General features: G+C 45.0%; 2 protein-coding genes across 2 annotated transcripts in view; both read right to left on the bottom strand.

Annotated features, from left to right (window-relative positions):
- The window catches only part of WDR88 (WD repeat domain 88), a 50,222-nt gene extending 29,269 nt beyond the window's left edge, over nucleotides 1–20,953 (bottom strand). Inside the window, exons 1-4 of the mRNA XM_052656759.1 lie at nucleotides 20,630–20,953; nucleotides 10,195–10,305; nucleotides 4,525–4,613; nucleotides 3,188–3,251 (exon numbers count right to left, since the gene is read on the bottom strand). Of these exons, the coding sequence (XP_052512719.1) occupies nucleotides 3,188–3,251; nucleotides 4,525–4,613; nucleotides 10,195–10,305; nucleotides 20,630–20,953 (588 nt within the window). The remainder of the gene's footprint in view (nucleotides 1–3,187; nucleotides 3,252–4,524; nucleotides 4,614–10,194; nucleotides 10,306–20,629) is intronic.
- Nucleotides 20,954–22,578: 1,625 nt separating this feature from the next.
- Nucleotides 22,579–23,498, bottom strand: part of GPATCH1 (G-patch domain containing 1) — a 54,784-nt gene continuing 53,864 nt past the window's right edge. Inside the window, exon 20 of the mRNA XM_052656730.1 lies at nucleotides 22,579–22,852. Within this exon, the coding sequence (XP_052512690.1) occupies nucleotides 22,822–22,852 (31 nt within the window). The 3' untranslated portion in view covers nucleotides 22,579–22,821. The remainder of the gene's footprint in view (nucleotides 22,853–23,498) is intronic.

Here is a 23,498-nt window from a genome sequence, read left to right as displayed (position 1 = left end):
CAAATAATAAATGCTAGAGAGGGTATGGAGAAAAGGGACCCCTCGTACATTGTGGGTGGGAACATAATTTGGTGCACCCACTACAGAGAACAGTATGAAGGTTCCTCAAAAAACTAAAACTAGAGCTACCCTATAATCCAGCAATCCCACTCCTGGGTGGGATTTCATCTGCAAAAGATGAAAATTCTAATTCAAAAAGATGTATGTGGGACTCCCCTGGTGGTCCAGTGGTTAAGAATCCACCTTCCGATGCAAGGGATGTGGGTTTGATCCCTGGTCGAGGAACTAAGACCCCACGTGCCACAGAGCAACTAAGCCTGCACACCACAGGTACCAAGCCCACACGTTCTGGAGCCTGTGCACCACAACGAAAGATCCTGCATGAGACAACAAAGACTCTGCATGCGGCAACTAAGACCCGACACACCAGACAGACAGACGACAAAAAGATCCATGCACCCCCATGATCACAGCAGAACTATCCACAATAGCCGCAACATGAACGCAACTAAAGGGTCACTGATAGATGAAGAGATTAAAAAAGAGATATGGTATGTATGTAAAATGGAACACTGCTCAGCCATAAAAAAGAAGGAATTATTGCCAGTTGCAGCAACAGGGAGAACCTAGAGATTATTAATGCCATACTAAGTGAAATAAGTCAGAGCAAGACAAATATCATATGATATCACTTATTGTGGAATCTGAACAAAATGATACAAAAGAACTCATTTACAAAACAGAAATAGACTCACAGACATAGAAAACAAGCTTATCTTTAACAAAGGGGAAAGTGGGGGTGGGATAATATCCTAAAATGGAAAAGAATCTGAAAAAGAATATACGTGTTTATATTCATAAATATACACATTTATAATGTACACATATATACACACACATGCACACAAATACATGTCTGAATCACTTTGCCATATACCTGAAACCCTGTAAACCAGCTATAACCACAAAAATTTTCTTAAAAAAGAAGGAAACCAGGGTTTCCTCCTGCCATCTCTTGAATCGCCTGCTCTGAGGGAGTAAACCGCCATGTCCTGAGGACACTCAAGCAACCCTGTGGAGAGACTTGGGTGCAGAGGAACCGAGGGCTCCTGCAAACAGCCATCTTGGAAGGAGACCCTCAGCCTCAGTGAGCCTTCAGAAGACTGTAGCCCCAGATGACATCCTAACCATGACCTCACCAGAAACCTAAGCCAGAACCACTGGCTAAGCTGCTCCAAAAGTTCTGTCACGAAATTCTGCAAGGACTGCATGGTGCTCCAGGGGTTGAAAATCTACCTGCTAGTGCAGGGAACACAGGTTCAGTCCCTGGATTGGGAAGACCCCCATGCTGAGGGGCAACTAAGTCCAAGCACCACAACTACTGAGCCTGTGCTCTGGAGCCTGTGTTCTGCAGCAAGAGAAGCCACCACGATGAGAAGCCCACACACCACAACCAAGAGCAGCCCCGCTCGCTGCAACTAGAGAAAGCTCATGTGCAGCAAGGAAGACCCAGTGCAGCCAAAATGCGTTAATTGTTTTAGAAAAAAGAAACTCTGTGTGGCAATAAATGCTTGTTGTTTGAAAATAAGTTCTGGAATAGTTTGTCAAGCAGCAGTGGATCACTAACTCAGCCCTAATAGATGGCAAGTGGCATGGACATCCTGTGCAACAAAAATAATAAAAGCACTAAACACGTTTACCGAAGAGAAGGGAAGGGACTTCTCAGGTGGTCCAGTGGCTAAGACTTCTCACTCTCAATGCAGGCAGCCTGGGTTTGATCCCTGGTCAGGGAACTAGAGGCCGCATGCCACAACTAAAGATTCCACATGCTGCAACTAAGACCTGGGGCAGCCAAATAAATAAACATTTAAAAAATAAAAATAAAAACATCCCGAGGAGAGTTTTTTAAAAAGAAGAGAAGGAGAAAGAGGCTAGAGACAAGAGCAGGATGTTTCTGTTAAATGAAATAAGCATTTGGGAAAATGCTGAAAGTCAGGAGTAATCAATGATCGTATTTAATGACAGTGTTGTCAGCAGAACACGTCATGTTGTCATGCTTGCCTGTGTTCATATGTAACATGTGTACAGGAAAAGAGACACCAAGATGTTAACTGTAACACTATTTTTTTCACACTTGGTTTCTCTTTCTAAAAATGTTTCACAATGAAAATAAATTGATCTTTACACTAAAAAGAAAGTTTTTTGTTTTGTTTATTTTTTTAAGGAGAGAACAGAGGAGAAAGGGGAAAAGGGAGAAGAGAGGTGACAAGAAGCTGCCTGGAGTGAGGGGAGGGCAGCGGGGATGGGGCAGGACACCCTGTGGAGCGCCTGAGCAGGCTCAGGGCTGCCCGGACACCAGGCAGGAGACAGGGGGACCCTGCACCCACTGGATGGATGGATGGATGGATGGATGGATGGATGGTGGCCCCTTCTTAGATGGAGAACAGACTGGGAACCAGTGGCCTTGTCCTTTGGCCACGTGGCCTTCATCCCATGGCCTCAGCTCTACTTCCGGCCCCCATCAAAAGCCAACATCCCACAAGGGAGGGTCTCTTTTCCCACACAGTTCTCTCAGTCTGTAATGCCACCCTCCCTACCCTCTGCCCCACCTCTACTTCTTCCCTTATACCCATCCTCCCCATCCCTGAAGCAGAGCCCTCCTCTGCCCACTTCAGATAGCTTCCCTTCCCTGAAGCCCACCATCCATCACGTTGGGTCCCTAAGAAAATTTTCCTTTCCTGGAAGATTGGCTACTCTTCCCAATCCATGACCAGCTCAAGGCCACCTAAGGCCCAGCAAAAAACCTGTGTTGTAGGCAGGGAAGGAGAGGGTGAGATGAACTGAGAGAGCAGAATCAACATATATATATATATAAATATATATATACACACATACACACACACACTACCATCTGTAAAACAAAAGCTGTCAGGAAACTGCTGTATAGCACAGAAATCTCAGCTCGGTGCTCTGTGATGACCTAAAGGAGTGTGATGTGATGGGCTGGGGCAGTGGGAGGAAGGCTCAAGAGCAAGAGGATATATGTTTACACAGAGCTGATTCACATCATTGTACAGCAGAAACTAACACAACATTGTAAAGCAATTATACTCCAGTTAAAAACAAAACAAAACAAAATAGAAGACCCTGGTGCTGTGACATCTCCACCAGGGCAGAGCATACATACCAGCAGCTTGCCTGTTTCAAGGTCCCAAGCCCTCACTGTTTTATCATAAGATGCTGCAATGATTCTGGAAAGAAAATGACCAGAGTCTTAACAACCCAGACTATTACACCTGTGGTTTCTAAGAAAGATCAAATATTTAACAGAAAGTTTCTACAGTTTAGGACCAAGATTGCAAAAAAAAAAAAAAAAAACAACCTGAATCTTTCTAAAGATATTTCATGAGGCCCCTGGAGAACTGGGGGTTCTCAGTGAAAACAGAGAGATCCTAACACAGAAGGCACCATGACACCATTCTCTTCCTTAATCCTTTAATTGGCCACCCAAATATGTCCTTTTCTATCTAGGGCATTAAAGGTATCATTTCTTCTGTTCTGTAATTGACTTCTTTTAGAAGGATAGCTACAACTCACAAGGATCAATCACTTCTTCCACTGATTTCACATCTTTTTTTTTTTTTTAACAGGAAAAGACGGTCATAGCTCATTTCATCCTGAATGTTTTCTTGTACATTTACACTATTAGGCTGGCTAAAGAGTTCATACAGATTTTCCCATAAGATGTTATGGAAAAGCCCTAATGAATTTTTTGGCCAACCCAGTAATATAAGTGTACCCTTGTCTTCTTATATGGCATGTTTCAGTGACAATGTGTCCTCTACATGAGAGAGATTCCCATGAAGCTTACCCTGGAGTAGGAAATGACAACCCACTCCAATATCCTTGCCTGGAAAAAGAGGGGCCTGGCTGGCTACAGTCCATGGGGTCTCAAAGAGTCAGACACGCCTGAGAGAGTGAGCATGTACATGAAGCTTACATTCCCCCACGCGTTTTCACTAGTAGAGTAATTTTGTAGCTGCTGCTCAGGGTAAAAGCAAATCCATTTTAAAACAAATCCCCTTTTAAAGGCTCATCTCACATCTGTGTGAAGCGTGGATGCAAATGCACCCCAGGGTGGCTTCCCAAACTGACTCTCCCCAGGTGACAGCTCAGGCTTTCTTCCTGGGCCCCGGTTTCCCCCTGTGACATGAGGGCCTGCCCTGAATCGCTAGTGAACCTTGCAGCTGCCCTGGTCCACAGGCGTGACTGCGGGAAAGAAACTCCATGAAGAACATTCAGACTGGCTTCAGTCACAGTACATTTCGTCTTTTTGGTGCTTTAAATTTTCAGAGTCACCACATCTACTTGGTTCTCACAGCCAAAGGTGGAAACCATGAGACCAATATATGGGAGTGTAAGGTCAGGTGTTTGCTGAAAAGACAGTGAAGGGCCCCTGGCATGCTGTGTGTGGGCCTGCCCTTCCCTCTCACCTTCCTGACCAGTCAAATGAGGGCAAGTCACCTTCTGCTGTCAGCCGTGATACTGCATTCTAAAACGGGACCTTCGGGCGTTGGCTCAAAATCCCGAACAATGGATCCATCCATAGCATCCTGGATCAGCAGGAGAGAGCGGGAGAGGGTCAGAGGTCACTAAAGTGTCAGCCGAAGCAGTGAGCCGAGTTCAGCATCAACCCTAAGCTTGTCTGAGTACCCACGGTCCTATGACTCTTCCCCCAGCTCAGAAGGATGAAAAGACTTCCCCACCACTCCCAGAGCAAGAAGGCCACCGTCACCATCCCCAGGAAACTCCCCCTCCATCCCACAGTGGCCCATGGAAACGGGCCACTCTGAAGGCAAAGCTGCAAACAGGTAATATTCTCGTTCTCTCCTGGCCAAAGAGGCTTCACAGAATCTAGCAAGATCTTTCAAGAACTTTCTAAAAATTCCCACTGTTTGACCCAGCAATTCTATTTTGGGGTGGGGCAGTGGGGGTGCCTCGGGGACAGTCTTCCCTAAGGAAATAATCTAAATTGGGGTCAAAGACTTGTGCACAAAAAAGGTTCATCGAAGAACTTACGGTTGCCAGGGGGGAAGAGTCGGGGGAAGAGATAGTTAAGGAGTTTGGGATCAATATGTACACACTGCTACATTTAAGATGGATAACTAACAAGGTCCTACTGTATAGCACAGGGAACTCTGCTCAGTGCTATGTGGCAGCCTGGATGGAAGGGGAATTTGGGGCAGAATGGATCCATGTATATTATACGTATGGCTGGGTCCCTTTGCTGTCCACCTGAAACTATCACAACATTGTTAATTGACTATACTCCAAATGAAAAGTTTAATGAAAAAGGTTCGTCGTGTGTTTTAGGGAACAGACAGCAAACTCACCGGCAGCAGTCTGTGTCCACCTAAAGGAGGCGGTTAAAACAAACTCTAAGACACCCAACAATGGGACCCGGCAACTGTTACCACACTGAAGGGAGATAACTGGAGAATATGACAAGGACAAGGTAGGGTAATAGCTGGCAATATGATGGGAACAATGAGGGCACCAACATGAAAGGTGCTTGAGTGACAGAAATAAAAATGCTTTCAATAAATGTGGAGACTTCCCTGATGGGCCAGTGGTTAAGATTTCACCTTCCAGTTCGTGGGGTGCAGGTTCAATCCCTGGTCAGGGAGCTACGATCCCACAGGCATCGTGGCCCAAAAAACAAAACAAAAACAACAGTGGAACAAACTCAATAAAGATGTGGTCCACATCAAAAAAATCTTTGGAAAAAAAAAAATGTGTCCACAACTTTTCAGGATAAGCCGAGGTGGAACATCCCCTTGAAACAAACACTATTAGCAAGACAATGAATTTCTAGAAAGACCCTGCATTGTTACGTGAAATTATGGTGCCTGGTTGGGAGAGCTTTTGGCCTGACCAGACCAGGCCTGGGACACTTCTCCCTGATATGCAGAGACCAATTCACATTAAGACCACAAGCCTGCTAGGAGGCAGACCCCCTGACACAGGGGTCCCCAGGACCACCCTGACAATTGATGATTCTCCAGGATTCATAGGACTCAGAATACAGGCATGCTCACAGCTAAGATTTACAGCAGCCAAAGGACACAAAGCAAAATCAGCAAAGGGAAGGGCACCTGGGGCGAGGTCCAGAGCAAACCAGGCACTGCTTCCAAGAGTCTCTCCCTAGTAGCATGGAAACATATACACTACGATATGTAAAATAGATAGCCAATGGGAATTAGCTGTGTGACTCAGGGAACTCAAACAGGGGCTCTGTAACAACCTAGAGGGGTGGGGAGGGGTGGGAGGTGGGAAGGAGGTTCACGAGGGAGGAGACATATGTATACCTATGGCTGATTCGTGTTGATGAATGGCCAATGCAATATTGTAAAGCAATTATCCTTCAAATAAAAATAAATAAATCTTGAAAAAAGAGTCCCCGTGGGTAGCATGGGATGTGCTTAGTTCCTTCAGCAACCAGTCGTAACAACACATGTCAGATGCTGTCTTCTAGGGAGGTGCACCTGAGCCTCGGGACCCAGATTTTTACTGGGGTCTGGTCACAGAGGCATCACCCACATGGGTTGCACAGTCTAGACACAGCAAGCCCCCTGGATCACCTAGGGAAAGATTCATGATTGTAGGACATTGTTTGCCAGTGAAGTTCCCAGATGCCAGCCAAGGCCAGCCTTGCCAGCGGGTCTCTGCAGGGACAGCAGCCTCAGGCCACCTGCGCAAACTCTTTTCTGCACAGATCCAGTCCCTCAACCCCTGCTCCATGAGACTCTAAACGGCCGGGTCCTTAATCAAAGCCCCCTGGCAGGAAGAGATCCCAAAGAGGAACTCATGGGGGCAGGACACATCCAGGATGGAGGCTTAGCTCATGAGCCTCATGACTTGGGAAGAAATGATTGGCTCTGATGGCTGGTGATCCAGCCTCCCTGGATGGTGTGTTACTCTAGAAAAAAATATGTGTCTGGGGGCTTCCCATGTGGCTCAGCTGGTAAAGAACCCGCCTGCAATGAGGGATACTTGGGTTCGATCCCTGGGTTGGGAAGATCCCTGGAGAAGGGAAAGGCTACCCACTCCAGTATTCTGGCCTGGAGAATTCCATAGACTGTATAGTCCATGGGGTTGCCAAAAAAAAAAAATGTGTCTGGAAACTGAAAAAATGATCACTGTGGGTCCTGAGGATGAGGCCCATTGCAGTCTGTGGCCTTAGCCCTGAGCCAGCCAGCGGCAGCACTGGAACAGAATGAGGTCTATGGGGCTGCACAGGTTCAGTGCTAGATAGTGCCACCATATGGCCAAGAGGGAAAATAGCAATCGCAGACTGATCACCCTCTTGGAAAATGAGCACTGCCATGAATTACTTGGCAGGAGAGCTACATGGCAATAGAGCCAGATGTTGCCAGTGAATTCCAAAGACAGTGGAAATATCTATGTTTTGTACTGAAAGTTTCTTGAAATAACTGGGCCATTGGCTAGGGGTATGGGAAAACAAATAGAGACAGTTACCCCTTCACTTGGCGTTTGGGACTAGGAACTCTTTCTGTGGATTCAGATAATTTAACTTGGTTGGTTGGACTTTGAATGAATGGTGAGAAAGTAGTTCTAATAAAGGAGGTGAGACCGTATTTGTAGCCCATGTTTACTGTCGTTATATAAAGAGTTTTACTGTGTGGTCTCAATTTCATAAATATATGTACACATGTTCAAACAGGAAAAAGAAACCACAACCTTTTCACGTCAGTTTACTCACAGTTCATGGAATGATTTTTTTCTTTGTGTTTTTGTGTCTTTTGGTGATAAAGCCATCTTACCTTCATAATATGAGAAAGACTAGCAAAGTGGTTTTTTCTATAACGACTGAAAAGAGATGTACCGTACTAGAGGATGATTGGGTGTAAGATAAGGATAATTTTTGCCCCACTTCTTCATACATTGATGGACTTTCTAAATCATTCACAACGATCTTCAGCTAGGAGAAAGGGAGCTTTTTTAAAGCTTAAGCCAGGGGACTTCCCTGGTGGATCAATGGTTAAGACTCCACACCCCCAATGCATGGGGCCCAGGTTTGATCACTGGTCAGGTAACTAGATCCCACATGCTGCAACTAAAACCTGGTGCAGCCAAATAAATAAATAAATAAAAGGCTAAGCTAGATGTTTGGGTTTGTGGTAGGTTTGAGAGGAAAAACAGTGATGAGAGTGGGGGAGAGAAGAGAGAGGCAAGGAGACTTTTTCCAAAGATACCTCCCAGGCAAAGGCCTGGGGAAACTCAGGGAGAATGTAACCACCCAGGGTCAAATACCTGGTAGGTCCCTAATGTGGGGCTCCCATCCAGGGAGGCTGCATGGTAATGACTTATCACCCCCCTGAGGGAGGGCTCGCCCAAGAACTGTAACTGGGGCAGGGAGAGCCACAGGAGGAGACAGGAGCAGAGACAAAGATGGAGAAAAGTGAGCCAGGAGGAGCAAAGAGGACCTGCTGGAGGGGCAGCCAGGGCAGGGAGACCAGAGAACTGGGTGATTTTGCAACTAGGCATGAAGGTAAGAAGGAGGGCAGGGGGTGGAGAGGAGCAACTGGAGAAGGTGGCACAAAGTGGTAGGGCTGTGAGCAAGTCAGGGATGGAGGGGGTTTGGACAGGTTGAGGTGACTGCATCCTGGAAGGAGCATGGAGTAGGCAGGAAGCAGGGGCAGTGAGGCTGCTGTGGGGAGTCAGAGATGTCTCGATGGATGGTCCCTAATACTGGGACAACCAGAAAAAACAGGCAGACTTTCCCTTAGAGAGAGAGAAATCCTTCGGCCAAAATAGACAGAAACCCCTGTGAGTCTTTCCGCTGACTCAAAAGGTGAGAAGAACACGAGAACTATCTGAAGATAGTAAAGCAAAATGCACACTTAGAAAGTCACCAGCCTCCCTCCCCATAGGTGATGACAACCAGCAGAAGCCCCCTTGCTTCCAGGCCTTCTCAGTCATCCTAGGGGACCAAGAAAGGGCCTGGGGTTCCCAGAGGAACCAGTGGCTTTCCCAGCAAGAAGATCATGGGGCTGGGTGGAGGGGGTGGTGGATAAGGGCCACAGAAGAGAAGGAAGTGGATGTCTGTAGGGACCTGGAATGGGCCAGGCAGGCCCCAGCTCTCAGCTGATCCTGAGGGGTCTGGGGAAATTCTGGGAGGCCCAGGAGGTCATGTAACCACCCAGGGTCAAATATCTGGTAGGTCCCTAATGTGGGGCTTGAACTATCTGGACAGCTCCCAAACCCTCCTGGCTAGTCTTCCTGGCTTGTTACCCACCAAGACCCAGAAGATGTTCCTCTAAGGGGATCTGGAAGGTGAGGAGCTATCCTCTACCTTGTTGCCCAAACTGGAACCCAGGAATCAGCCTTAACTCACTCCATCCTGTCCCCCTCCTGCTCCTAAAGCCAGAGGAGATAGCAAAACACCAAACTGACTGTCCTCCCCAGGGGGCCAGCCTCACCAGACAGTCGTCTGCGGAATGGCCCCCGATGGTCATTGCCGTCTCCCAGCCCTGATAGCTCCTCATCTTCTCCTGACTGACCAGCAGTGCATCCAAGCAGGCCCACCAGGGTCTGCTGGCTCTGCCCTGAAGGCTCTGAAAGAGTTCACAGTGGCCACCTCTGTACAGCCTCGTCTGACCATCACACCCCTGCTGCTGTGGCCCTGCCCCCTGCATCTTACAGCACTGACCTATTCTCTGGCCTGCCTCTCCCAATCACCCTTCACGGGCAGGTCCCAGGTTTGGCCACTTTTTTGTCCTCCTGTGATCGCCCAGGCCTGGACATACCATCTCTGTGGATGGAACTGAATATTCCAAGTGAGAAGGCATCCCGGAGAGATGACACAGCTCAGAGACCCTCAGGTACAGCCTCCAGCAAAAGCTGGCCGGCTCCGGTCCAATGGTCTCCACCCCTGCTCCCACTGTTTCCAAGTCAACAGGCTGACAGCAGCCACACTAACTTCATCTCTCTCAGTGACTTAACACTAGAGTGAGCCTTCATTTTGCTGCTTCGTCTTGCACTTTGTTCAGGAAGGCTTCTCCAGATCTTTGGGATCCTTGAATGTCTGGGAACTCAGGACCGGGGAAATCTCATATGAGGTGGCACAAGCTTAACGGATGTTTTGGCTCCACCTAACACAGGGCCACCTACCCACAGCTTCACGGTGCCGTCATAGGAGCCACTGAGGGCCTTAGTGTCATCCACACAGAAGTTACAGGAACTCACAATGTGCTCATGTCCCCTCATAATTTTAAATGGGATCTGAAAAAAGGATAGACTGAATGAGTTCAGAAGGTTGCAGAATACCAGATCAATATTTTTTAAATCAATAGCATTCTTATACACTTGTAATGAACAATACAGAAAAAATTACATTTACAAAAGCATCAAAATAGGAATAAATTTAATCAAAAAGTGTAAAAAGTATACACTGAAAATTACAAACCATTGTTAAGAGAAATTTTAAGACTTAAATAAATGGAAAAGCATCCCATGTTCATGGATTAGCAAACTTACTATTCTTATGAAAATACTCTCCAAAGTGTTTATATTAATATATTTATTTATTTATCATGTATTCAACGTCATCCTTCTGGCAGACTTCTTTTCTGAAACTGACAAGCTGATCCTACAATTTATAAAGAAACTCAAGGGAAGCAGAAGAGCCGAAACAATCTTGAAAAGGAACAAACACGGGGGGCTCACAATTTCCAATTTCAACACAACGTTCAAAACATACAAAGAGACAGTAATCAAGACAGTGTGGCATACAGATAGACATACGGATGGATGCACCAGAGCTGAGGATCCAGAGATAAGCACTCATGGTTTCGGTCACTTGATTTTTAGCAAGAGTGCCAAGATAAATAAAAGGGGAAAGAAAAATCTTTTCAACCAGTTGTGCTGGAACAAGTGAATATCCACATGCAAAAGAATGCAGTTGGACACTTACCTCACACCATATACAAAAATTAACTCAAAATGGATCAAGACCTCAACGTGAGTGCTAAAATTACTAAACTCTTAGAAGAAAACATGGGTGTGAACCTTTGTGGATTTGCAGGGATCTCTTAGATACGGCAACGAAACCACAAGCAGCAGCGATGACAATGATAAACTGGACATTATCGAAACTAAAGCTTTTGTGCCTCAAATGATACCATCAAGAAAACAGAAAACAATAAACAAAAAGAAAAAAATTTTAAAGAAAAGTCAAAAACAACTCACACAATGGAAGAAAATGTTTGCAAGTCATATATCAGATTAAGGATTTGCATATGGAATACATAAAGCACTCTTAAAACTCAACAAGAAGGAGACAAACAATACAAATTAAACATAGGCAAAATATTTGAATAGGCATTTCTCCAAAACAGGTATGTAAATTATCTACAAACACACGGAAATATGCTCAACATCATAAGCCATTAGGGAAATGTAAATCAAAACCATATTGAGCTAAGAGAACAAATCCTAAGCAGTCTCATCACAAGAAAAATATTTTTAATCTATTTCTTTCATGTTGTATCTATATGAGATGATGGATGTTCACTAAACTTTTTATGGTAATCATTTCATGATGTATGTAAGTCAAAACATTGTGCTGTATACCTTCAGTGTACGCAGTGCTGTGTATCAATGATTCCTCGATAAAACTGGGTTAGGTACATTCAATTACAGCACCTAAATATAAAAAACAGAACCAACCAATCAAACAAAGAAACATATTGAGGACTTTCCTGGGGGTCCAGTGATAAAGAATTCACCTGCCAATGCAGGGGACACAGCTCAATTTCCAGTCTGGGAAGATTCCACATGCTGAGGGGCAACTAAGCTGGTGCTCCACAACTGCTCAGCCTGCACTGTAGAGCCTGCAAGCTGCAGCTACTAAGCATGCAAGCTGCAGCTACTGGAGCCCGCGGGCCCTAGAGCCCCTGCTCTGCATTAAGAGATGCCACCACAATGAAAAGCCTGCATGCCACAACTAGACAGCAGCCCACGCACAGCGATGAAGACCCAGCACAGCCAAAAGTAAATAGATAACAAGTACAGGGCTGCTACACAGATCAATCTAAAAGCAGCCCATTATATGCATCTGCCACAAACATCTAAAAAATAAAAAGAAACATATTGAGATGCCACTTCATACCCAGAACAATGTCTAGAATCAAAAAAATCAGATAATAACAAGAATTGATAAGAATGTGGAGAAATCAGACTCTCATATATGGCTGCTGCTGCTGCTGCTAAGTTGCTTCAGTCGTTGCTCTGTGACCCCATAGATGGCAGCCCACTAGGCTCCTCTGTCCCTGGGATTCTCCAGGCAAGAGTATTGGAGTGGGTTGCCATTTCCTTCTCCAATGCATGAAAGTGAAAAGTGAAAGTGAAGTATATATGGCTAGGGTGATGTAAAATCATGCAGCTACTTTGGAAAATAGTTCAGCAGTTCCTCAAAAATTTAAACACATGTGTTAACTTATGAGGCAGTAACTTTACTCCTAGACTTGCACCTAAGAAAAATGAAACCATGTGTCCAAACTTTACAATGGGCCTTCATAGCCATATTAGTCATAATACCAAAACTTGGAAACACCACACACCCATGGTCAACTAATTTTCAACAAAGAAGGCAAGAATATATGATGGGGAAAAAACATTCTCTTCAGCAAGTTGTGTTGGGAAAGCTGGACAGTTGCATGTAACTCAATGAAATTAGACTACTGCTTCACACCATACACAAAAACAAACTCAAAATGGCTTGAAGACTTCAATATAGACATGACACCATAAAACTCCTAGAAGAAAATGGGCAAAACATTCTCTGACATAAATCATATCAATGTTTTTCTTAGATCAATCTCCCAAGGAAAAAGCAGAAGCAAAAATAAACAAATAGGACCAAATCAAGCTTATAAACTTTTGCACAGCCAAGAAAACCATTAAAAAATGAAAAGATAACCTATGGAATAGGATAAAATATTTTAAAATGATGCAACTGACAAGGACTTAATTTCCAAAGTATACAAACAATTCATACAACTCAAAACAAACATGCAAACAAAAAAATGGGCAGAAGCTCTAAATAGATATTTTTCCAAAGAAGACATCTGGGTGGCCAACAGGCACATGAAAAGATGCTCAGCATCACTAATTATTCAGTTCAGTTCACTCGCTCAGTCATGTTCGACTCTTCGTGACCCCATGGACTGCAGCACACCAGGCCTCCCTGTCCATCACCAACTCCTGGAGTTTACTCAAACTCATGTCCGTTGAGTCGGTGATGCCCTCCAACCATCTCATCCTCTGTTGTCCCCTTCTCCTCCCGCCTTCAATCTTTCCCAGCATTGGGGTCTTTTCAAATGAGTCAGTTCTTTGCATGAGGTGGCCAAAGTATTGGAGTTTCAGCTTCAGCATCAGCCCTTCCAATGAATATTCAGAACTGATTTCCTTTAGGGTAGACTAATTATTAGAGAAATGCAAGCTTTAACTAGAATGAGGTATCACCTCATATCAGTCAGAATGGTCATCATCAAAAAGTCTACAAATAATAAATGCTGGAGAGGATGTGGAGAAAAGGGAACCCTCCTCCACTGTTGGTACGAATGTAAGTTGGTACAGCCACTATGGAAAATGGTATGGTGGTTTTTTTAAAATAAAAATCCTACAAATAGAGTTGCCGTATGACCCAGCAATCCCATTCCTGAGCACATATTAAAAAAAGAGGACTACTCTGTCTTGAAAAAATACATGTACCCCAATGTTCATAGCAGCATTATTTACAATAACTAAGGCATGAAAGCAACTTAAGTGTTCATCAACAGATGAATGGAAAAAGAAGATATGGTACAAATATGCAGTGGAATATTACTCAGCCATAAAAATGAACGATTTAATGCCATTTGCAGCAACATGGACGAACCTAGATATCATCAGACTGAGTGAAGCAAGTCAGAGAAGGACAAATACGTGACATCACTTATATGTGACATCTTGAAAAAATGATACAAATGAACTTATTTATGAAACAGAAACAGACTCACAGAGAAAACAAACTTATGGTTATCAAAGATGAAAGGGAGGATAAGGATAATGAGGAGTTTGGGATTAGCAGATACCTGCTATTATATACAAAATAAACAGCAAGGACCTGTTACAATAGCACAGGGAACTATATTCAATATCTTGTAATACACTATGGTGAAAAAGAATTTGAAAAAGAATATATACATATAGAATACACATATTCTGAATATATGTATTTTGAATCACTTTGCTCTACAGTAGAAACTAACACAACATTGTAAATCAACTACACTTCTATTTTTTAATAATTGAAAAGAAAAATTGGAAACAATTCAAATGTCCATCCACTGATGAATGAATAAATAAAATGGTGTATATCCATACAACAGAATATTACTATGCAATAAAAAGGAAATGAAGGCCTTCTTTCTTCTGATCTGGCATGTGAAAAGCTTGGAAGTCCCCACTCCATCCTCACAACAAGGAAAGAACTGAACTGAAAAATCTCTTGGATCCATAAAAGAAGTGAGGTCACAAGCCAAATGGCTGTCCCCCAGATTGGAAAGATAGGGAGGCAAATACAAAGAATTCCAAGTTACCAGAGCAGAACTCCAGGAGCAGCAACTTCCATGGGAGCCACTGCCAGGATAGGGAGTCCTGAACTGTAATTGACCAACTGCTGGAGGCGCAGGTGTGGATAACTCTGCGAGTAAAACTCCAAAGGGGAATCCAGTTATGGATCTACAAAAAAAAATCCACAATTTTGTGAGTGTTACCTCCAGGAGCAGTCCTAATCCTCACAGTGAAAACAGGAGAAAAATCCCCTTGTGCTTCCAGCAGGGAAAAGGAACCATTTTGAATATGCCACAGCATCCTGTTCTTAAGTTCTGCCCTCAGGAGAAACTAGCCAGAGTCTAACCTGCTCAGATTTTATCAGAAATCAACTGACCAGGGGAAAGAGAAGTACCCAGCCCTAGAAAGCTCTAGCCATCCTATACCATGTAAAAGTGAAGGGTGGGGGTTTCAGACTAAAAGGCACATGTGAAGTTAGCAATCTAGAGGCACAGGTTCACTAAAAGACAGAAGCCTGATCATAGGGCTATAGAATGCTTCTCTGCACCCTACACCTAACATTCACATTACTAAAGGCTGGTTGATAGCAGTTCATTTTACCTAGTAAATCACGTCTGGCTATCAAGAAAAAATTACAAGAAACACTAAGAGGCAGAAAACAGTTTCAAGAGAGCACAAATATAACATCAGTACCAGACTCAGATGTGGCAGAGATGTTGGAATTATCAGACCAGGAATTTAAAACAACTCTGATGATATGCTAAGGGCTTAATGAATAAAGTAGACAGTTATGCAAGAACACATGGGTAATGTTAGCAGAGAGATGAAAATTCTAAGAAAGAACCAAAAAGAAATGCTACAGATCAAAAAACACCATAACAGAAATGATGAATATCTTTGATAGGCTTATTATTAGACTGCACTTGGCTGAGGAAAGAATCTCTGAGCTTGAGAATAAATATCTCAATAGAAACCTTCAAAACTGAAAAGCAAACAGGAAAAACATTGGAAAAAAAAAAAAAACAACCAGAACAGACCATCCAAGAACTGTGGAACAACCAACTACAGGAGGTATAACACATAACAATACCAGAAGAAGAGAGAAAGGAACAGGAAAATATTTGAAAAAATTATGATTTAGAATTTCCGCCAAATTAATTTCAAACACTGAATCATAGATCCAGGAAGCTCAGAGAACACCAAACCGGATAAATACAAAACAATAAAATAAAAACCTACTCCTACAATTTAAAGCTACAGAATATCAAAGATAAAAAACCCTGAAAGAGGGACTTCTGTGATGCTCCAGTGTCTCCCTCCATGTTCCCAATGCAGGGAGCCGGGGTTTGATCCCTGGTCTGGGAGCTAGATCCCACATGCCACAGCTAAGAGTGTGCATGCTTCAACTCCTGGAGAAGGGAATGTCTACCCACTCCAATATTCTTGCCTGGAGAATTCCAGGGTGGCCATGGGGTTGTAAAGAGTCAGACATGACTGAGCGACTTAACACTTTCTCTTTTTCATGTTTCAACTAAAGATTCCACATGCCTCAATGAAGATTAAAGATCCCATGTGCCGCAACTAAGACCCAGCGAAATAAATAAATAAAAATAAATATATATTTTTTTAAGCCTGAAAGAAATCAGAGGAAAAAGACACTCTACCTATTGAGGAGCAAAGATAAGCCTGACATCCAGGTTCTCCTCAGAAGCCATGCAAGTAACAAGAGACTGAAATATTTCAAGTAGTGAGAGAAAAAAACTTACCAACCTAGAAATTTGTATCCTGCAAAATTACCCTTCAAAAATGAAGGAGAAATAAAGACTTTCCAAACAAAAATTGAGGAAACTTGTTACCAGTAGAGCTACCTTGCAAGAAAGGTTAAACGTTCTTCTAAGACAGAAAGTCAGATCTATATTAAGAAAGGAAGACTGTGTGTGTGTGTGTGCGCGGCGCACACATGCACGCTCATCTTCGTATGATTGCCTCTATGTTTTTCCTAGCAAAAAGTTCACATATATCCTGGCTTCTCCCTTGCCTCTTCGGAGCAGTCCTTCAGAGCTTTCTGAGAGGTCATCTCCCATGCTGTAGTCCTTAGAAAGCTCCAGGAATAAAACTGAACTGGTAACTCTTACGTTGTGCATTTTTTTTCTAAGTTGACAGTGCTCCGTTGTGGGGACCTGGGAGGAGGGATTCGAGGCTCAGCGGCCAGCCAGTGCCCGCACAAATACAGGAACTATGGATGGGGAGGACCAGGTTGGGGTGAGGCAAATTCAGCCCGAGGTTCAGGGTTGAGGGGAGGCGGGCATGTAGGGTAGGGGAGCGGTTTCGGGGTTGTGGAAAACACGCTGGTGTGGGGCTGTGAGGAGTGAGAGGGCCTTTCCCCTCCAGGTAGCTGGGAGAAGTGGGACAGAAACGGGCCTCCAGGAGACTAGCTAAGAGGCTCCAGGTCCGGGCTAGGCCGCCAGGGGGCAGAGGCAAACAGCCCGGCGGCGGACATGAAGCAGGGCCGGCAGGCGCGGGGCGGGTCAGGCGGCGGGGCCTGGAGCCCAGGGAGCCAGCAGCCGTGGCAGAGTGCGGTCGGGAGAGGACCGGATCTGTGCTTTTCTCAACGCTCCGCAGCCAAAGCCCGCACGTTAACGCAGTGCCCGCCGCCACCACCGCCAGCTCCCTTCTCTGCAGCTGCCTCCGCCTCTAGACAAAACACTCCTTCTTTTTCTCATAACAAAAATAGAACTTTGTTATGGGAAAACATCTACCCCCTTCTGGACCTTTCTGGTCAGAGTTCTTTTGGGGTTTATGGGGATGGAGACGGAAACGGCAAACTACTCTAGTATTCTTGCCTGGAGAATCTCATGCACAGAGGAGCCTGGCCGGCTACAGTTCACAGGGTCGCGAAGAGTTGAGTTTTAGGCCAGCTTTTTCACTCTTTTCTTTCACCTTCATTAAGAGGCTATATGTAGCATCCCACGAATACATTCTACAAGTTTTCCTGCCTGCCTCTCTGGCCGGGACTTGGTCACAGTTCTGCAGGGCATTGGGAATCCAGGAGCAAAGACCTCAGCCCAGGAGTGTGTGATGGGCTCCTGCTCTAAGGAATCAGGGTGGGAGATGGGTGAGGCCACCGCACAGGCGGTACCTGATGTCAGGTCACTGCCAGAGCCAGCTGATCAGGGCTCTAGATGGAGCGCAGGGACAGACCACCCCCATGGCGCCCCCATCCTCCAGGAGCCTCAAGGAGGACAGGGGCGTTTGGACTGGCTTGGAGGTCAGCAAATCAGAGGGAAGAGGAGAACAGAGAAATGAGCTCAAGCCAAAATGGCTTGGAAAATTATGGTCAGATCTTCCAACTTCATCTTAAATGAGCCAAGGAGAGGTTTAGAGTCAATTATTTTTAAAATTTGTGCCACATCTGTGTGTGAGTGTGCATTATTTAAAGGCCAGAGTGAAGCATTAGCACTGAGAATGTTCTCTAGCAAACCATCTCAGGAGAGTTGGATGAAATCGTCTGAAACATTCTTGTATCCTGCACCTTCATTTCAAAAGATGATTTGTAACATTTTCACTGAGCTACACAACCACATTAACCTTGCTGTATAAACACCTCCAAAGTGTCCTGTTTTCAGTCACTGCTCCATTCTATTTTTCCTGAACTGCTTTCTCTTACTCCAGTTCTTAATTAGAACTTTTTTTGTTGCTGTTAGCCAGAGTACTCCCTTGAGTAACTATTTCTTCAAAGAGATGCATCCTTTCTGAGTTTTTGCAACTCTAAAAAAATAAAATGTGTTTTTGTTGGCTTTATCAAAGACAGCAGTTTGGCCAGGCAGAGAATATTAATACCTAGGTCACAAAGTTTCCTCCCAGAGCTTTATATAACTTCTCAACTTCTGTTAACTTAATGGATCATAAAATCCTGCAGCCAAAAAAAAATATAATCCACCTGAATATGCAGGCACCCAAGACTAGTTAAATCCATCTGGGGGCAACCAGTCAATGGAATACTCTCCAAAATAAAGAACAAGGGGATACATGTATATGCATGGCTGAGTCCTTCACTGTTCACCTGAGTCTATCACAACATTGTTAATCAGCTATCAGTTCAGTTCAGTCATTCAGTCGTGCCCGACTCTTTGTGACCCCATGGACTGCAGCACCCCAGGCTTCCCTGTCCATCACCAACTCCCAGAGTTTACTCAAATTCATGTCCATCAAGTTGGTGATGCCATCCAACTGTCTCACCCTCTGTCATCCCCTTCTCTTTCCGCCTTCATTCTTTCCCAGCATCAGGGTCTTTTCAAATGAGTCAGTTCTTCGCATCAGGTGGCCAAAGTACTGGAGTTTCAGCTTCAACATCAGTTCTTCCAATGAATATTCAGGACTGATTTCCTTTAGGATGGACTGGTTGGATCTCCTTGCAGTCCGAGGGACTCCCAAGAATCTTCTCCAACACCACAGTTCAAAAGCATCAATTCTTTGGCACTCAACTTTCTTTATAGTGCAACTCTCTAATCTGCTATACCCCAATACAAAATAAAAGGTTAAAAAAAAAAAAGAACAAGGATGCTGTTTATTAATATGGAAAGAAAAATTGTTAAACCAATTGCAGAAGAGGTCTAAGGTACCCTTCCATTTATGTTAAAACAAAAAAGGAAAGGATCAGAATACACTTGTGGGTATGTGCATAAAATACTTCTTTAAGGATATAGAAGGAACTAGAAACATTTGTTGTCTCTGTAGAGGGAAAGGGGGTAGTTGGGGAGGCAGGGGTGCTACAGAGACTGTTACCTGAAAAAAAAAATCGAACAAAACACTTTTTATATCTATTGAATTTGATCTTGGGGATATTCTATGGACAACAGAAGTAAAACACAACTCCTATGACCTTCTCTAATTTTACTTAAAAATCAGAATAACTATCACAAATAAGTTAAACAAAGCACTGGTACAGCCTGTGCTTTCTCTTCAAGCAGACTTCCCCATGGAGATCCCAGTGCACCCCTGCAGGGGGTGCTGACGGAGGCAGTCAGCCATTCAACAGATCCAACTGTGGACTTGGCTCCAAGTTCCTCTGACATTGCAGAAACCTCCATCTCAGTTTGACCCCAGGCTTTTCCATCTGTCTGGGGACAGCCTTGCTCCTTCGTGCAGTTCAGGCATTGGCCACCTGTAGCTTATGTGTCCCTCCAATCTTGCATTGAACTTGACCATCTCTTGCCACATGAACACTCCATTCTTTCTTCACCCCAGAGACATATCCTTGTCTCCTTCTCTATTTCCCCTACCCCACCCCCAACACCTCTTATATATGTAGGGTTGACCAGAAAGTTCATTCAGCTTTTTCTGTAACTTCTTATGCAAAAACCCAAACAAACTTTCTGGCCAACCCAATGTATCGATTTTTCTGCATCTCCCCTGCATTCCGCCTTACTTTTCTCTCCTCCTTATTGTTCCTTTATACTTTTTCTCAGAGAATCCCATGTGCTGGTTTTCTAATTTTCTGTTTCAGTTCTCTGATCTGATTTTTAAAACCTCCGGGGAGGATTTTGGCTTTGAAAATCCTCTTTTTCACCCCCAAGAATTCTCCCTGTCCTGTTCACAGATTATTTCCTTTTCCCAGCCAACAGCCTTCTTTTCTAGCAATGCATTGTCTCTCAACTAGCACTTAGAATACACAGTAGTGTTGTCGGGTTTTTATTCCTGTATTTTATTGCTATTTGCTGTTGCTTCATGGGTGACAGGGTTCTTTCAATCCTCTCAGGGCATGCACTTGGGAGTGTCACCATGGGGACACTTGAGGGGCTCAGACAGAGTCCCACAGGGTCTGGGTTGAGTCGGGTCCTCTTTCCTAGCATGGTTTCCTGAGCTGCCCCGCCTCTCCTCCAGTTGCCCCACTGCAGGCGCTTGGTCCTCTAGGTCCCCTTGCTGCACTTGAACTCTCAGCCACTACTGGGAGCAAGCAACAGCCCCTCCCCTTGGGGGCGGTTCTTACCTTGGAGAGGGGCTCCTGGTCACCCCATAAGGCCTTCTGGGTCATCCAGGGCATCCAAAGAGTATCGGGTGGTGGCGATTCATCACCTACGGCCAGGGGGTTAAGCGAGGGCAGCAGCCGGCTGCGCCGCACCTGCAGGAGCGATAGCCTGAAGCGGCCACAAGCCCTGACCACATCTACCCAGGGCAGCTTGCTGGGCCGGCGATGCGTAACGTCGCGGATGTGGAGCAAGGAGAGCGGCAAGTTACTTTTCTGGGGTGTCTCCTTCCCATCTTCGCCGGATTTTTTTGAGGAGCCGGGGGTACCCGGGGACTGGGAGGCCATCTCGGAGCCCAGCCTGGCCACGAACGGTGGCGCCACGCGCCCCCGCCCCCACCTTGGGACCCACGCGCCCTCCCTGAGCCCGGCGATCTCACTGCCTCCTCTCACCCCACAGCATGGGTTACTCCCAGGAAAATGGGCTTCGAGTTTCTGGGCGCAAAAGGAATGAGGCCAAATGTGTGAAACCGTTTGTAGGGGCTCCTGGCCAACGCACCTCATGTTCTACAACAGAGAAATGACCCATAAGGTATAGAATGTACCCTGGATTAATTAAGAGGCAGCTGGTAGGGGTGGGTACACACAACATATAAGGGCATGAAGGAAGTATGTCATAATGCTAGTGAAAAACCAAAGAACAAAATGTCACCACTGGTCCTGGAGCAGACTCAGTGCTAGAAAATGACTGTGAAATTAGAACAAAAGATCAAGGGCTGTCATCTCTGGGGTGTAGAAGAAGCGCCTTTCTTCTTTCATTTTTCACAATTCTGATCGTTCTATGATGTTACTTTGATAATGGAAAAAAAAAACTCTTTACTTTTTCATTTTTTAAAAATATTTACTTTGCTAGTTTTGGCTGCATCAGGTCTTAGTTGCCCCACAGTATGTGGGATCTTAGTTCCCTGACCAGGGATCAAACCCATGTCCCCTGCATTGGAAGGCAGGTTCTCAACCCCTGGACCAGGAGAGAAGTATCCCCTTCTCTGTTCTCTTTTGTGTATTTGTTTGTTTGTTTTTAACATGGACCATTATTTTAAAGTCTTTACTGAATTTGTTACAATACTGCTTTTCCTTTTTAATGTTTTCTGGTCATGAGGTACATGGGATTTTGACTCCCTGGGCCAGGAATCGAACCCACACCCCCTTGCATTGGAAGGCTAAGTCTTAACCACTGGATGGCCACGGAAGTCCCCTGCTGCTGCTGCTGCTAAGTCGCTTCCGTCGTGTCCAACTCTGTGCGACCCCATAGACGGCAGCCCACCAGGCTCCCCCATCCCTGGGATTCTCCAGGCAAGAATACTGGAGTGGGTTGCTATTTCCTCCTCCAATGCGTGAAAGTGAAGTCGCTCAGTCATGTCTGACGCGTAGTGACTCCATGGACTGCAGCCCACCAGGCTCCTCCGTCCATGGGATTTTCCAGGCAAGAGTACTGGAGTGGGTGTCATCGCCTTTTCCAGGGAAGTCCCCCTGCACTCTCCTTTTCCCAAAGTCTCATCAGGGCAGATGAGACGGCCTCAGAGCAGGGACCCAGAGCTACAGTGAAAACACCTGGAGCTTGTGAGATCCCAGATGTGGGCACACACTCTTCCACCCTTGGTCCCAGTGCCTTCCTCAGATACTTCGGTGGCTTCTTCCTGAAGAGGCTGAGGCCACCTGCCCGGATCCTGGGGCTGTGCCGCCCACTGGGCTCCTGGCTCCCAGCACCACCCACGGGAGGGAAGGAACCACACCCCCCAGGAAAACAACAAGAATGGGAAAGCGACCTCCCTGCTCCCATACGATTCCTTAGGTAAGTCAGACTCTCCTTATCTGAACCTAGCTTTCTTTACCACAAAACCAGAGAAAAGCCTTCACTTTTCATTTCTTTTTAAAAAGTTTCAGAGAATGAAAATCAAGAAGAAAATAGAAAAACACCATTTTAATTAAACTGTACAGTCTGAATTTCTTTCTCTGACACTAACAGAAGTTAAAAATAGAAATCAATTTCAGCAAACTTCCAAGGCAGGCTTTGAAACGTCAAGGTTTAAAAAAAAAATTATTTCACAGCATGAATTTACATATAAATACAATCTGTACAATGTATTAACTGAGTGATCAATGAACTTCCATCCTGGAGGAGATCTGGTATTAGGACAGGCGGGGGCAGAATTCAATTACTGCCTCCTTAGTGGAAGACGCTTCAGCCTGCAAGAGGAAATAAAAGAGAGAGAGTTAGATACAAATAGAAAAACTAGATGGTTCAGTGGGGGAGGAATATGAAAATGCCAGGCCTCTCCCTGAATCAAAGTGGCACAAAATACAGAGAGTAACCCACACCATCAAAGAAAGCAGCGTTTAATCTGCACTCTTAAGATTCTGTTCCCCCCAAAACACACAGAGAAACTCACTCCACCTCTTATGTTAAGACCCATTTATAAAAGCAAGTTTTAATCCTGGTTTCACTTACCTATCTCATGTATGACCCTTGGGAAGGAACTAAAAAAACAAAAAACCATGCTTGCTCTGGGGCCAAAAGCTCCTGAGCTGCCAGTCTTAAACTCAGCTTTGAGCACACAAGAATGTTCATGGCAGCTCTAACTCACCAAGCAGAGCTGGGTCACCCTGACTCTAGATCCTTGCTCTACAGCCCCAAACTGGCACACCAAAGGCCCCCAACAATGGGATAGAAGGATACTCTGTGGTGTATCCTATTAAGGAATACTCCACGGCAATGAGGACGAATCAGCTGTTACTAAGACAGTACGGAGGAATCCCACAGGCCAGATGCAAGAGCTCCTAGTACACAGGTCCCTTAAATAAATCTCAAAAACAGGCAAGAGTAATCAGTGAT

Source organism: Budorcas taxicolor, chromosome 18 (assembly GCF_023091745.1).
Source record: "Budorcas taxicolor isolate Tak-1 chromosome 18, Takin1.1, whole genome shotgun sequence".
NCBI classification, from domain to species: domain Eukaryota; kingdom Metazoa; phylum Chordata; class Mammalia; order Artiodactyla; family Bovidae; genus Budorcas; species Budorcas taxicolor.
The sequence above is the reverse complement of the archived record's forward strand: the minus strand, read 5'-3'. Positions and strand labels throughout refer to the sequence as shown.